Consider the following 14,022-nt stretch of genomic DNA (forward strand, 5'->3'; position numbering starts at 1 on the left):
TTGGATGAACATAGAACTTTTGGCAGATAAAATAGTTTATGCACTAAATATTTGTGTCAACTGTATATTTAAAGTGTCAGATAACTTTTGTAAAATTTATGTACAAGTATTTCCTCTGCTTGCTTGCAAAACCTTTCTTTGCTGCGTCTTTTGCTTTTTGATTCTGAAGTAGCTCCCTGTTGGTGGTGTCCGTGCTATAGCAGCCGATCCTCTGGCTGTTGTGTTGACGCTTGCAATGCACATGCTCCATCATTAGCCTGCTCCCTTCCTCCTCCTTCCTTTCATTGCCACCCCACATGAATTTTGTCATCTGTTTGAGGGACGGCTACAACTGTTTGGTTGACAGCTCACACGCTCTCTTGCAAGCCGCCCCACATAACAAGTAGTTGTGAGCGGGGCCTACAAGAATGATTGTCATCTGGGTTTTTTTTCCACTCGTCTATTATCAGAATAAAGCAGCATGTGCTCCCTAGGATTTGTATGCAAGTGTGTTCCTGTAAAAGTTAGTAAATTTCATGAAAGTGGAACGATACTGCATCTAAACACCACAAACCAAAATCGCTATTTCATTTATTTTTAATATTCTAATCAAACTCGCCTATCCATCCTTGTCTACATTCTTTATTTTGTTGAGAAATCACTTTGAAAAACACCTCCTAGCATTTCTGGCCGTGGCCATCTTGAGTAAGGGTAAATGGTTCATGTAGCATTTACTTCTTGGAATCCATCTGCTCTTGGCTCAAGCATGCATGCAGGAGAGTGTGCTTAGCTGAGAAAACCCCTCCTCCTCTCCTTCCCTCCTGAAGACTCCTGGGATGTATGATGACAATTGGCTAGGCCTGGAAACCTGGTAACTAAAGAAATGCAAAAAAAAAGAGTTTGGAAATAGTAAATATGATATCTATTTACTAATGCTAGCAGCATTAGGATTAAAAATAATCACTGCATTATGTTAACTGACAATTGCGCAGGACACTGTACCTTTTCAGTGTCCTTTGCCACATATAGAGCTTTCTTTTGGTGGTATTTGATCACCTCTGCGTTTTTGTATTTTTTGTGCGCTATAAACAAAAAATGACAGACCATTTTGAGAAAAACAGTAATTTTAACTTTCTGCTTTAAAACATATCCAATTTAAAAATTTAAAAAAAAATCGAATTTCTTCATAGATTTAGGCCAATATGTATTCTGCTACATATTTTTGGTAAAAAAATAAATAAAATCCCAGTAAAAGTATATTGATTGGTTTGCGCAAAAGTTATAGCATCTACCAACTATGGAATATTTTTTTTTTTTTACCAGGAATTGTGGTGATCAGCAACTTATAGCGGGACTATGATATTGCGGCAGACATTCTTGACACTTTTTGGGAACCAGTGACACTAATACATTGATTAGTGCTGAAAATATGCACTATCGCTGTACTAATGACACTGCCTTGGAAGGGGTTAATATCAGGGGCAATCAAAGGGTTAACTATGTTTTACTATACTGTATGTGCTGCTTTTACTAGAGAAGAGATGGAATTTATTCCCTGCTTTGCAGGGACACAGACTCCATCCCTTCCCTCCGGCCAGAATGGCAGATTTGCAGTTCGGGCTCTCTGCCTGCTGATCGGCGGGTGCTGGAGGACATGGAATACCCGGCACCCGCCCATTGGCTTCTGCCATGGGTGCCCCCTACCGGAAGTGTGGGATCACGTATCAGGCACACAGCAGCGGCCCTGTAGCAGTAAAACTACTATAGGGCGGATGGAAAGCACAGGACTGGGGCAGTGCTGGGTGGTCAGGAGAAACACAGCCTCCTGCAGTGACATGTGAAGGAGGACTAAGGGCCTTCCTGCTTCCTTTTCACACCAATCACATAATGCTATGTGGAGCATGGAAATAAATATCACCTGACCTTCAATGACTTGAGGTATATTTGGAAGTAATTATTCACTATGTTCAGCATACAGTAGCTTTTCTTGATATAGTAAGTATTTGTGGATGTCAGACATTGGCTATGGGGTTTAATGACACCTTACATATTTGGAGTTTAGACTTAAGTGTACATTTGTTGCAAATGATTTGTGATCTTACATGCAAAGTGTATTCTATATATATTTTTTTGTTTGGAATTCATTATAAATTGTACCGTGTCTTTTATTTGAATTCACTTCTCTTACAGTGATCCTTCCCAGAGCGATAACAACTGTAAAGACTTCTGGATGAATATGCAAGCAGTCACTGCCTACCTCAAGAAATCTTCTGAGCAGAACCCATCTGCCTCTTATTATAATGTGGACATCTTAAAATACCAGGTGGGCCGCATGGATATCTTATCCATTCTTTTTCAGAGTAACAGGGATGCACATATATAGCTGAAAAGGGCATGGTGTTCTGGTTGTAGTCACCAGGATTTTTTCTGATGAGCAGTGGTTTAATCCCCTGTCTGTTACAAAAATTGTTCTGTGTGGAGGAAATGCTACTATATTCTAACAATATAGTATCTATATATTAATCAGCGCAACCTGTTAACCTATCATTCAAAAACTTGAGCACTGTAAATGATTGTAAAACAATACTGTGAAAAAAAGTAATAAAAAGATATACATTACTAAAAAAAAATGACACAGGCGTGAATCTGCAGTAATTGCTGCCAGCACCAAAAAACGTCTTCTCACTTTTAACCAATATAAACCTCAAAAGTAGTACAGCGCAATTATATCAAAAGTACTTAGGGCTACTAATAATAATTATCCAAAATGCAATATACTAATGATTCAAAAGTGCAAGTGCAACATAGTAGCCACGTATTACATAATATTCCATTCAGTTGATATAATAATCAAAAAATATATACAGTAAAACCTTGGTTTGAGAATAACTTGGTTTGAGAGCAACATTTTTTAATTCAATCTTATTTTATTCAGAAAAAAGGTTGAGAAAGAGAAGGTAAACATCATAAGCAGTAACAAGATACACCAACAGTATGCTTCGTATGTGCCTGTACAAAAACATGTCTATGATATATATAAGCGGATTGAAAGCATGTAAATAAAGCCTACTAGGAAACCGTTAATGATAGTAATCCATGTTTGGGGGAGAAGGGGAGAGGGAGAAGAGAGAGAGAGAGAAGAGAGAGAGTGTTCTTACACCAGTTCAGGAACACTAGATAAGTTGGAGCCATGGTACATTAGCTAGATGTATTCCTAAGGGTGTATGGAAATATATAAAAAAAGGAAAAAGAATCAGGGACAAATAAGAGGGGGCATAGAGATAGGGGACGAGAACCACTCCATCATGGACCCAGGGCGACGCCGTCCAGGCCATGTTCAGCCCAGGAGATAAACTCAGAGGAATAACGGAACATGGACCATGATGTCCAGGTGAGAGCAAACTGTTCATTTTTACCACATTCCTCTGCCAACAGACGTTCCAGGTCCCTTATGCGGTCCACCTCCATAGCCCAGTCCCCAAGGGAAGGCATGATCGCCGATCTCCAGTGACGGGGGATCACTACCCTGGCCGCCGCCAGGAAGTGTCGTAAAATATCTTTTTTGATGGATTTGAATGTACCAGGGAGCATGTATAAGAGAGCCACCTCAGGTGAGGGGTGTATAGAGGTCGCAATCAGCTTACAGTAAAGTTTGAATATCTGTTGCCAATACTTTTGCACCGGAGGGCATTCCCACCATATGTGCAGCATGGTTCCCCGGGAGCTAAGACACCACCAGCAGGTATCTGGTACTCCCGGGTTGAAATGGTTTATCGTCGATGGGCATCTATACCATCTCGTTACCAGTTTAAATCCCTTTTCCTGGGTCTTAGTGGCGAGAGATAGTTTGTGCGTCAGGATAAAGCATTTCTTCCAGTCAATAGAAGAGATAGGGTGTTGCAGTTCTGTCTCCCAGGCCGCCGTAAACGGAGGGAGGTCAGGGGAGGAGATATTAAGCAAGAGGGAGTAAAGTTGAGACACCACATGCGTTGGGGGCTCTGCCTGCAAGAGCAGTCCCTCAAACCCTGTCGGTTCAGCAAGGATATCTGGAATAGAGGGGAAAGTCCGGATGTAGGAGGTGGTTTGTTGTCTCTGCATCCACTGCATGGGATGTCTGGAGGTCAGACTGGCAGGGGTATCTGTCCTTAAAGTGGGATCTGCCCGAAGAACTTGGGCAAGTCTCCTATGGTCTTCTCTTTGCCATGGTCCAAATTGTGATACACCCATAGCTGGAGGAAAGGCCGGGGTCCCAAAGAAGGGAGTCATAGGCCCCATATATTTTGATAAGCCCCTTTTGGACAGCATACGGTCCCAAATCTGGATGGTGTGACGAGTAAGGTCGTTGAGAGGGCCCGACCCCCCCCCCCCCCCCCCCCCGGACCGTGGGCAAGGTCCATGGGAGGGCGGAGAGGTCTATTGGGTTCATATAACTTTCTAATTGAACCCAAAGCTTGGTGGAAGAGTGATGGAACCAATCTAGAATGCGCGTGAGCACTGCTGCTTTATGATACAGGGAGGCGTCCGGGGCTTCGGCCCCCCCCCCCCCCCCCCCGATCCCTTGGACGAGATAGCGTTTCATATCGTATTCTGGGGCGGGCAGCATTCCAAATAAATTTGGAGAACAGCTGGCGTAGTTTCTTGAAGTACGAATTGGGTATGTGGATAGGAACGGTTTGAAACGGATACAGGAAACGAGGAAGAACGTCCATTTTCAAGGCATGCACTCTACCCAGCCAAGAGAGCCGTTTTGACGTATATGTAGTCAGATCTGCCTGGGCCCTAAGAAGTAGGGGGGCGAAATTCAGAGCAAAGAGCTGGGACGCGTCCTCCGGTATTTGGATTCCGAGATACTTAATGGAAGAGGAACCAGTTTTGAAGGAGAAAGCAGTCGAGAGTCTACGCATATCCGACTTAGGCATGGATATATTAAGGATTTCTGATTTACTATAATTAACTTTGAAATTGCTGACCGCTCCGAATTTTTGGAATTCCCTCAATACTGAGGGTAGGGATGTGTGTGGGTGAGTCACGTACAGGAGTAGATCATCAGCGAATAAAGCAAGCTTAGTTTGAATGGGCCCAACTGTTATACCTTGGATAGAGGGATTGTTGCGTATAGCAACGGCCAAATGTTCCATAGTTAGAACATAGAGGAGGGGGGACAATGGGCACCCCTGACGTGTCCCGTTGGAGATTGAAAAAGCTGGAGATAATGAACCATTCAGTCTAATCCTAGCATACGGAGAGGAGTATAGGGACATTATTCTTGCTACAATATTAGTTCCCAAGCCTATTTGTTGCAGGGATAATCTGAGGAACTGCCAGTCTACCCGGTCGAATGCCTTCTCCGCATCGACTGTTAAGAGGCATAGTGGAATATCATGGGACCGGGCGTAATTAGTCAGGAGGAGGGTCTTTAGAGTATTGTCCCTAGCCTCGCGACCGCTCACGAAGCCAACCTGGTCTAAGTGTATTATCCTGGGCAACAATGGTTGCAATCTATTGGCTAGGATCTTGGCAAAGACTTTCAAATCGACACCAATCAATGATATTGGCCTATAGTTTGCACAAAGAGTGGCGTCCTTGTCCGGTTTTGGTATGGGGCAGATGTGGGCCTCAAGTGTTTGTGGAGGGAACTTAGATCCCTCCGTCAAGGAGTTGAACATCTTAGTGAGAAAGGGTGTAAGAAGGGTGGCGAAAAGTTTGTAAAACCTAGGAGTGAAGCCGTCGGGGCCTGGGCTCTTTCCACTGGGCGTTCCCGCTATGGCTTTGGCAACTTCGTCCTCAGTGATAGGGGTTTCTAGGTCAGCAACGGTGTCTCCGTCCAATTGGGGGAGCGCGGTTTCCGAGACATAGGATAGTTTGTCAGCCAGCTCGATAGACGGGGAACCCACTTGTCGAGACAGAGGGATATTGTACAGCGACTGATAGAAGTTCCTGAACTCCTCAGCCATCTGAGAGGCTGAAGAGACCAATTCCCCCCACGCCCCCCTAATATGGGGCACAAAAGCGGAAGACGCCTTGGGATGCAGGGATTGAGCCAATGACCTACCACATTTATCCTGAAACTTATATTGGTGGAAAGCAATCTTATCCGAATATGTGCGTGCGGAGGTCTCGTATAGTTCCCTGAGTTGAGATCTCGCCCTAGAAACGTCCGCCAGCGTGGTCACTGTCGGGGATCGTTTATGTTCAGTTTCTAGGGTCCTAAGAGTTTGGATTGCAGCCGTGATGGCGGCTGAGCGTTCCCTCTTTAGGCGTGTACCCAGTTGGATGAAGGTTCCACGCAGGACTGCTTTTAATGCCTCCCATTGAAAGGGCAGCGACGTCGTATCAGAGGCGTGGTCAGCAAAATAGTTAGATATGGTATTTGTAACCTGCGCCACACACTCCGAGTTTGAAAGTAACGAATCGTTCAACCGCCACGTCCACTCCCTAATTGGAGTGGAGGGGATTAAAAATGTCATATGAATGGGAGAGTGGTCAGACCAAACCATAGGGTCTATGGTGCATTCAGGGGACCAATCTAGGCAGCTGTGGTCACACATTAGGTAGTCTATGCGACTATAAGTGTGATGTACGTGAGAGAAGTGAGTATAGTTACGGGATGTGGGGTGTAGTACCCTCCAAGCGTCAACAAGACGCAGATCGTAGAATGCGCGTTTCAGTGCCCTCAGTTTGGGGAACGAGATACATGATCGCGAGGTGGAGGAATCCAAGAGAGGTTCTAGAGGTGTGTTAAAATCCCCTCCCAAGACAAGCTTACCCTCCAGGAATCCTGACAGAATCTTCAAGTATTGCAGCGCAGATGATACAGGGTTGGCATTTGGGAGGTAAATATTAGCTACTGTAAATTTGGTGCCCCATAACATGAATTTCACGAAAACATACCTTCCCTGGGGGTCAGACAAATGATCAAGCACTTCTATAGGGAGCGTCTTATGAAAAGCAATAGACACTCCCTTGGTTTTCTGAGTCGGGTTAGTACTATGGAACCATCTGTTAAAGTATCTGCTGGAACAGGAAGGAGTGGAGGCAGAGTGAAAATGTGTCTCCTGTAGCAGAAGCACATTAACTAGGCGTTTGTGCATCTGGTAGAGGATTTGTCCTCTTTTAGCGGCAATATTAAGGCCATTCGCATTGTAGGAACAAAACTGTAGCCTGGGTTGAGACGTCACCGTGTGGGCCATGATAGAGTGACAAAAAAAAAAAAAAAAAATTTGAAGACAACAATAGGAGGGGCAGTGGAGCAAAGGGGGAGATGTCCAAAGACACAGGAGGGGGGAGGAATGTAAGAGAGGTAGGTCAGAAAGAGCCCCTGGGGTAAGGCGGCTCTAGAAGAATCCTAGAGTGTCCGTAAAAACGTAACACTTCGTGAAATATCACGTTTTAGGCACGGATTGTGCCGATCCTATGGAGGGGGGGGAGAACTAGGTTAGAATAGCTGAGTTGTGATCCCGACAACTTAGCAGGCACAGATAACATAAGTGTAACATACCCAATGACCATGGCGTCTAATGCTCAAGTGCGTAGGCACTAAAAAAAAAATAGAACGTATAGCTAATACCATTGTACCCTCGGGCTACATAAACAGTATAGGAATATAAACAAAAACAAAAAAGAAAAACAACAAGAGTGAACAACAAGGTATGAACTGGCTAGGGGCAACATAAGGGCTCAGGTCTTCCCATGTGGTGCTAAGGAGGTTGAACACACCAATTACCACATTCACAGCAGCTTTATCCAAGATTGTTGTCATAGCCTAGCTCTGATAACAGTGTAAACCTACATTAGTCGCCCTCGACAAGGGCCACCGATCTCGAGCCACAGAGAAAGTATGGGTTGGTGCTGAGGAGAGACTTGGAATCCCCAGAACAAACCAGGGGAAGCTACAACTATCCCAGCCAGACAGCCAACCCACCCACAGCATTCAAAGTACACCGTTATCAGGAGTCAATGGGAGGGGAACAAACGTACAAAGGGGAGGGAAAAACAGAGCATAGGGAACATTGTTAAGGCAAACCTGGCCCGTATCAAGGATAAGACCCGTAACCTCCTAGCAAGGAGAGAGAGTGCATATTAGTCTTCTGGTGATGTGGCTCCGCATTCTGGGACCAGGGGGAACAAATCTAGGACGTGAGTGTCTCCGGCGTTGTAGGGGAGGACCCGGTAGTCTTTGACGATCATCTGGAGGATCCAGCCAATTTGGGACGGTGATAGGGTCTTGGTCCAGAAAAAGGAAGAAGGCAGGAAGCTGGTCCGGATCTGATAGGACAAATTTGTGATTATCCCCCCGGGTCACTTTGATGCTAAAGGGGTGACCCCACGTGTACGTTGCACCTGCTTGGCGAATCAATTCCAGTAGTGGGCGGACCACCCGCCGCATGTACAGCGTGTTGCGGGAAAGATCTGGGTACAGGTGTATGGAGGATCCGTGAAAGTCCAGTGGGCCCAGGCGCCAGGCTTTGCGCAAGATCTCTTCCTTCAGGGTATAGTAGTGTACCCGGCAGAGGACATCACGAGGGCGATCCCTGCCGTCTCCCCCCACACCCCCAACCCTATGCACTCTATCCAATTCGATAGGGGACGTAACTTCCCTCTCCAGGACCTGATTTAGGATAGCAACAACAGTGGGTTTGAGGTCATTACCCGAGGTTGCCTCCGGGACACCCTGCAGCCGGATGTTATTCCTGCGGCTCCGGTTTTCACTGTCTTCTATTCGGAGCTGGTGTTGCCGCAACCGGGAGAGGTGAGTCATAGATGCGTGTTCGAGTGCCGTTATACGGGCCGTATGGTCATCTTGGGTGGTGGCCATTGTAGAGATTGCATTCTCCGATGCAGAAACCCGCTGTTTGAGGGCATTCAGTTCACTCTGGAGAGAAGTTTCCATTTTGGAGGCCCAGGACTCAAAGTCAGCCCTGAAGGCAGAGAGTAGGGCAGTGGATGTGGAGCCCGGATCCCTGGTCAAGGCTGAGGAAGGCATCTCTTCTGTAGCAACGGTTACGTTTGTGGTAGGGGACAGTGCAGATCCGGCCAGGGGATCCGGAGGGTCCATCGGGGGATTCGGCTGAGCAACCGAGTTGTTCCCAGGGATAGGGCAAGACGCTGTAGTCGGGGGAGGAGGTTTCAGTTTGCCTGGGGTGCGGCTTGTCGAGAGCTTGTCTTTACCTGCACGGGAGTCCTGGGAGGTTGTACGGAGTAGGTAACGTTGGATAGAGCCTTGTTGTAGTTCAGCAAAGTCAGCAGGATGAGAGCTAGAAGCCGCCATCAGCAAGTCGGGTATGATTAGATGGGAACACAGCCTGCAGTTGTCGGGGTAGCACAGAGCTCAGCGGTACATATCTTCAGCCGGCCATCAACAGCCACACGCACCCATAGGTAAAGTGGTAGAACAGCTTATGCGGTCCGTGTTGGCGGTGGAAGTGGGCTCTGGTTGCAGTGTCAGTGTCTGGGTGGAGCAAGATGGCCACCGGATTGGAGTTGGGAGCAGCCCTCCTATCAGGCGTTTATAAAAGGAGGGGAGAGCAGAGCAGGGGGGAGCTGGAATATTGTGTGGCAGTCTAGGGTGCTCCTGGGGCCGGGCTGTGGCCAGGCACGGAGGTATGACAGCACTGGGTGGAGCAAGATGGCTGCTATGACTGGAAGAAGCTAGCAGGGTGTAGCAAGATGGCCGCTAAACCACCCAGCCACAAGTCTTCGGGTGGAGCAAGATGGTTGCTTCTCCAGGCCTAGGTCCGCTCCCCCCCCGCACCACATAGACCAGAGACGGGTTCCTGTTTGGGCGAAGAGAGGGACGCCCTGCTCCTCCAGGCCAAGGCCAGGCCGGCCGCACCGCCCCTCCGCGGGATGCACTCTGCAGGACACACCGGGGATCTGCAGGCCCCACTAGGCCGCACCAGGCCGGATCCGATCGCGGCCTCTACGAGCGCCCCCGGAGCTCAGCCGGGCCACCGGAGGGTGCAGAGAGAATGTAGGACAAGGCTGGGGAGGTGGATGAGGGTTCCCTACCTCCCGGTTCGGGCAGATGAAGGCCGGTGTCTGCAGGCCTCGGAGCTCCAAGATGGCGGCCGCGGGTGTCCAGGGAAGAAGGCTCTCGGGCCATCCAGAGCAGGGACTCCAGGTAATATAAGCTCCAAACCCCACAGGGCACCCAGACGGTCAGCTGGGGAAGGTTTCTGGCTCCCAACAGCTCTAAACAGATGCGGATGGCGGTGGATTAGGCTGCAGGAGTAGCGGAGCTCTCATAGCCGACGTTCACAGCCGGACACGCCCCCCGAGCAACATTTTTTAATTAAATTTTGACTTGATATACAAGTAGCGTCATGTCACAACTGAGTATAAAAGAGAAGAGAGGCGCCTCTAAGTGTAGCAATGAAAGTACAACATTTAGCAACATATTGCTACACTTAGAGGGGCCTCTCTTCTCTTTTGTACTCTGTAGCTCCTGATGGATTTTGCTTCTCATCCCCTTGTGGAGGCTTCCATTTGTGGATGGACATTTTATGGTTACACAACCTATCACATTCCTATAATCTTTTTATATGAACTATAAACTGAAGGACCTATGAAGAAATGGTTGTGGAATGAATCATCTGAGTTTTCATTATTTCTTATGGGGAAATTTCCTTTGATATACAAGTACTTTGGTTTGCAAGCATGATTCTGGAACGATTTAGGCTCGCAATCCAAGGATTTTATTGTATAGAAAAAATTGTCAAAGCAATCTCTTAAAGAGGAAGTAAACCCTGATGAGTTTACTTCCTCTTTTATTCCCTGCAAAGGTAAAGTATAATGGACTAATATGCATCGCATAGTAGTCCATTATGTGTCACTTACCTGACACAGGAGCCAGCAAAGCCACTGCTGCTCTCCTGTAGTCCGGCGCATCCATCTTCTCGGTGGGTCTCCCGCTCCGCCACTGTCAATCGGCGAAGCCGTCACTCCCGCGCATGCGCACGGTCGCCGCCACTCGCGGCATATCGCTGTTGACAGCGGCGCATTCAGTGCGCCTACGAGCCGCTGTCTACGGCGCATGCGCCGTAGACAGTGGTGCCTGTCTTTCGGAAAATATCTCCTAAACCGTGTAGGTTTAGGAGATATTTCTTGGACCTACAGGTAAGCCTTAATCTAGGCTTACCTGTAGGTCAAAGTTGGTTGTAAGGGTTTACAACCACTTTAAACACATCCATAAACATTTAAAAGAAACATTTGTATTAATCAATAACAAAACAATCTCTTGGACACATCCATGAATCGACCTCTTCCACCTCTGCAATATATCATAAACAATAAAAAAAGGTTGCTCGTGCAATCCGCCACCAATGTTCTCTGGTTGTTAAAACTCGCTGTTCCCCCTGGGGTTATAATCAATTCTGTATAGAGATGACTCCTCCAGCAAGCTCAACCTGGCTCCCTCCTTCACAGGTGCTTTCACAGGATCATAGCAATGCAATATAAAACAGAAAACATAACATCTAGTGCTCTCTGTCTAAAAGCTTTATTATTGCCAATTAAAACATATGCAGTCACACTCGCATAAAAGGCACTAAGAATGTCCATCTGGAACACGTTTGCAAAAGCACATCTTTCAGTACCTAAACTACTGGAACTTTGGACCAATCAGTCCGCAAAATATAAACACCCCCTAAGAGTATTTCATTATATCCTCTGATGTAAATATGTTACTCTATGAAAGTACAAGTTACATTTTCATTTTTTTTTCTTTCTTTTTTTTTTGTTGCCTTCAAATAAATTGTCACCCCACTAAACTCCTAGGTATTTCCCTGCACCCCCCTTACCCTTATAATAATGATACCTAGTACTTGATGCATCACTGCATAGTTCTTATAAGTTCACAATTGTTATCTATGACACTGAGTCGCATGCTCCGTCAGACTCAAAACTGTAATTTTAACTACCATATTCTCTTTGTACTCTGAAAACTTTTGCATAAAAAAAAAGAAAGGCACCAAGAGCCTTGCCAGGGTATATGAACTCTAACAAGATCCACCGGCTCCCCGCCGTGTGATTTGGAATGAATGGCCGCAGGATAGAGTCAATGAATCGGCTCCTAAATCCATACGCGTTGCGTCCTAGGTGTGGACTTCTTCAGTGGGGTGACCATTCCCAATTGTTGCTGTGTGCTGACAAAACAGGTCTATCAGATGCGTTTTATGCCAAAATAGGTTTGAGATCTGTGATTTTTTTATTTATTTTTTGTTAGAATGCAACAGCATAAGCTAAGGTAGAGTGGGCTTGAGGAGCTAAACTTACCTTTCCTTCCTGCATCCCTTGTTTGCATCTTCTACTGGGCGCCAGTCTTTGGCTATCTTCATTGGCCGCTAGGGGATGGTTTCAATCATGCACGTGAGTGCAGTCATTTCGGCACACAGGTGCTGTGCTGGTATGTACACCAAATTGCGCAGCTCATTGTACATTCTAAAGAAGACTGCAAGCAAGCAGGTAGGTTTCTTTTAATGCAGAAGAGGAGACATTGCATGTCTCTTCTGCATTAAAGAGCCTGCCTGCTCACAGTTTTTTGCAGCAGGACTTTAGTTCCACTTTAAAGTGGCCCTCTCCTATACCCAGTGAAGTGAATAACCTCAGGTGATACACAGATATGAAACAAATCCCCCTACATAAGTTTTACATGTTTATCTGTTGTCTTCCCCTTACACTCTTTAGAAAGTGCAAGAATTAATAAACAAGCTATCTGCTTATCCTTTCTGTAGGCTCCCTCCCCGACACAAATTTCCATCTGCTATCATCTCGTGTGTCAGAGAACTTTTTAGAAGTAGTTATGCTGATAATAGAGAAACGAAGCAGTGGAAAGACACAGCGCTTAGAGCTTTAGAGAGATAAGTAAGAACTACAGATATATGTGCCCAGGTCAGATTTCATGAATGGGCTTTACAACCACGTTAATGAATTTGTTGCTGACAATTTATAAATATGTAATTAAGTGCTGGTGTGACAGGACCTTAGAGTTGACATTTTTGTACTGTTTGCACGGTCGTTTTCAGAGTTTACTCGCTGTGACGTCTTATGGCATAGGTTAAGCTTGTAACATCTGCACACTGAGTGAGGGTTTAGTCTGGCTGTGTTTCTTTTGTTGGAAGACAGGGTGTCTGTATCTAATTTACTGGATGTGGGTGACTTGTTAGCTGAAGTTCATTCTTTACTTTTTGGATTAGAGGAATGTAGCGGGAACTGTCATGATCAGTAAAATGTTTACACTGATAACTGGTGGCATGAGTATGAAGAGAGCTTACTTGTGTTTCTGAAGTGAAGATGGCTACATTGGGATCAAGGTGGCAGGGAATTCATTTGTCGGAAGTCATGAAATTTGTATACTTTTTTTTTTTTTGTTGAGTTGGTTTATTTACCTTCTGTGCATGGCTAACGTGAACAAATAAGCACACTGATTACAGTACTGAGCAATGTGCATCATATACATGCTGGTTTTCATGTAAATGTATGGTTGCAGTTACAGTCTAATAGAGATAAGTGAGTTATACAGACCCTTATGTTGTGAAGAAACATATTGGTAACAGACTTTGTAGGTTACTGAATGGAATAAGGGCTTCATTTTAATTCCCCTGAGAGTCCAGCAGGTTTAAGGTATAGAAGGCTTTTTAATTCTGGCTTTGAGAGGAAAGCTGTAAATGGACAGTCTCGTCAGATAAGAATAGGACCAGCCTGCTGTAAGTTAGAACTCCATGAGTGGGTGCTGTGCTTATCTAAGGTAAATACAAATGGTTTAGTAAAGATACCACTTGAGCACCTTGAGAGCTGAGCCTGCTGGTTTGTGCTGTATAAGACTTACATGATTTCTATAATTGGCTGTTATGGTGATCAGGGACACACAGTGTGGTCCGGGAACAAGCAGCCCACACTGCTGCAAGCTCCTAGCATGCACAGTGGAACATATACATATATGTTCCTTCAGCAAGGGGCATCGTGTTGAGGAACATTTATTATACAAATTGTGCATGAAAAGCCATTAAACTATATGAGCAGTTCCGAGTGAACCTGTAATTTAAA

The 14,022-nt window shown here is 45.8% G+C and overlaps 1 protein-coding gene across 2 annotated transcripts in view; it reads left to right on the forward strand.

Annotated features, from left to right (window-relative positions):
• The window catches only part of FCHO2 (FCH and mu domain containing endocytic adaptor 2), a 212,372-nt gene that overhangs the window by 177,695 nt on the left and 20,655 nt on the right, over positions 1-14,022 (forward strand). For both annotated transcript variants that reach the window (XM_077462502.1, XM_077462503.1), the window contains one exon: positions 2,170-2,302. In XM_077462502.1, coding sequence (XP_077318628.1) covers positions 2,170-2,302 — 133 coding nt within the window. The remainder of the gene's footprint in view (positions 1-2,169; positions 2,303-14,022) is intronic.

The sequence above is a fragment of the Lithobates pipiens genome, unplaced genomic scaffold (assembly GCF_037356315.1).
Source record: "Lithobates pipiens isolate NorthernLeopardFrog02 unplaced genomic scaffold, aLitPip1_a1.2 Scaffold_3, whole genome shotgun sequence".
Classification (NCBI taxonomy): Eukaryota; Metazoa; Chordata; class Amphibia; order Anura; family Ranidae; genus Lithobates; species Lithobates pipiens.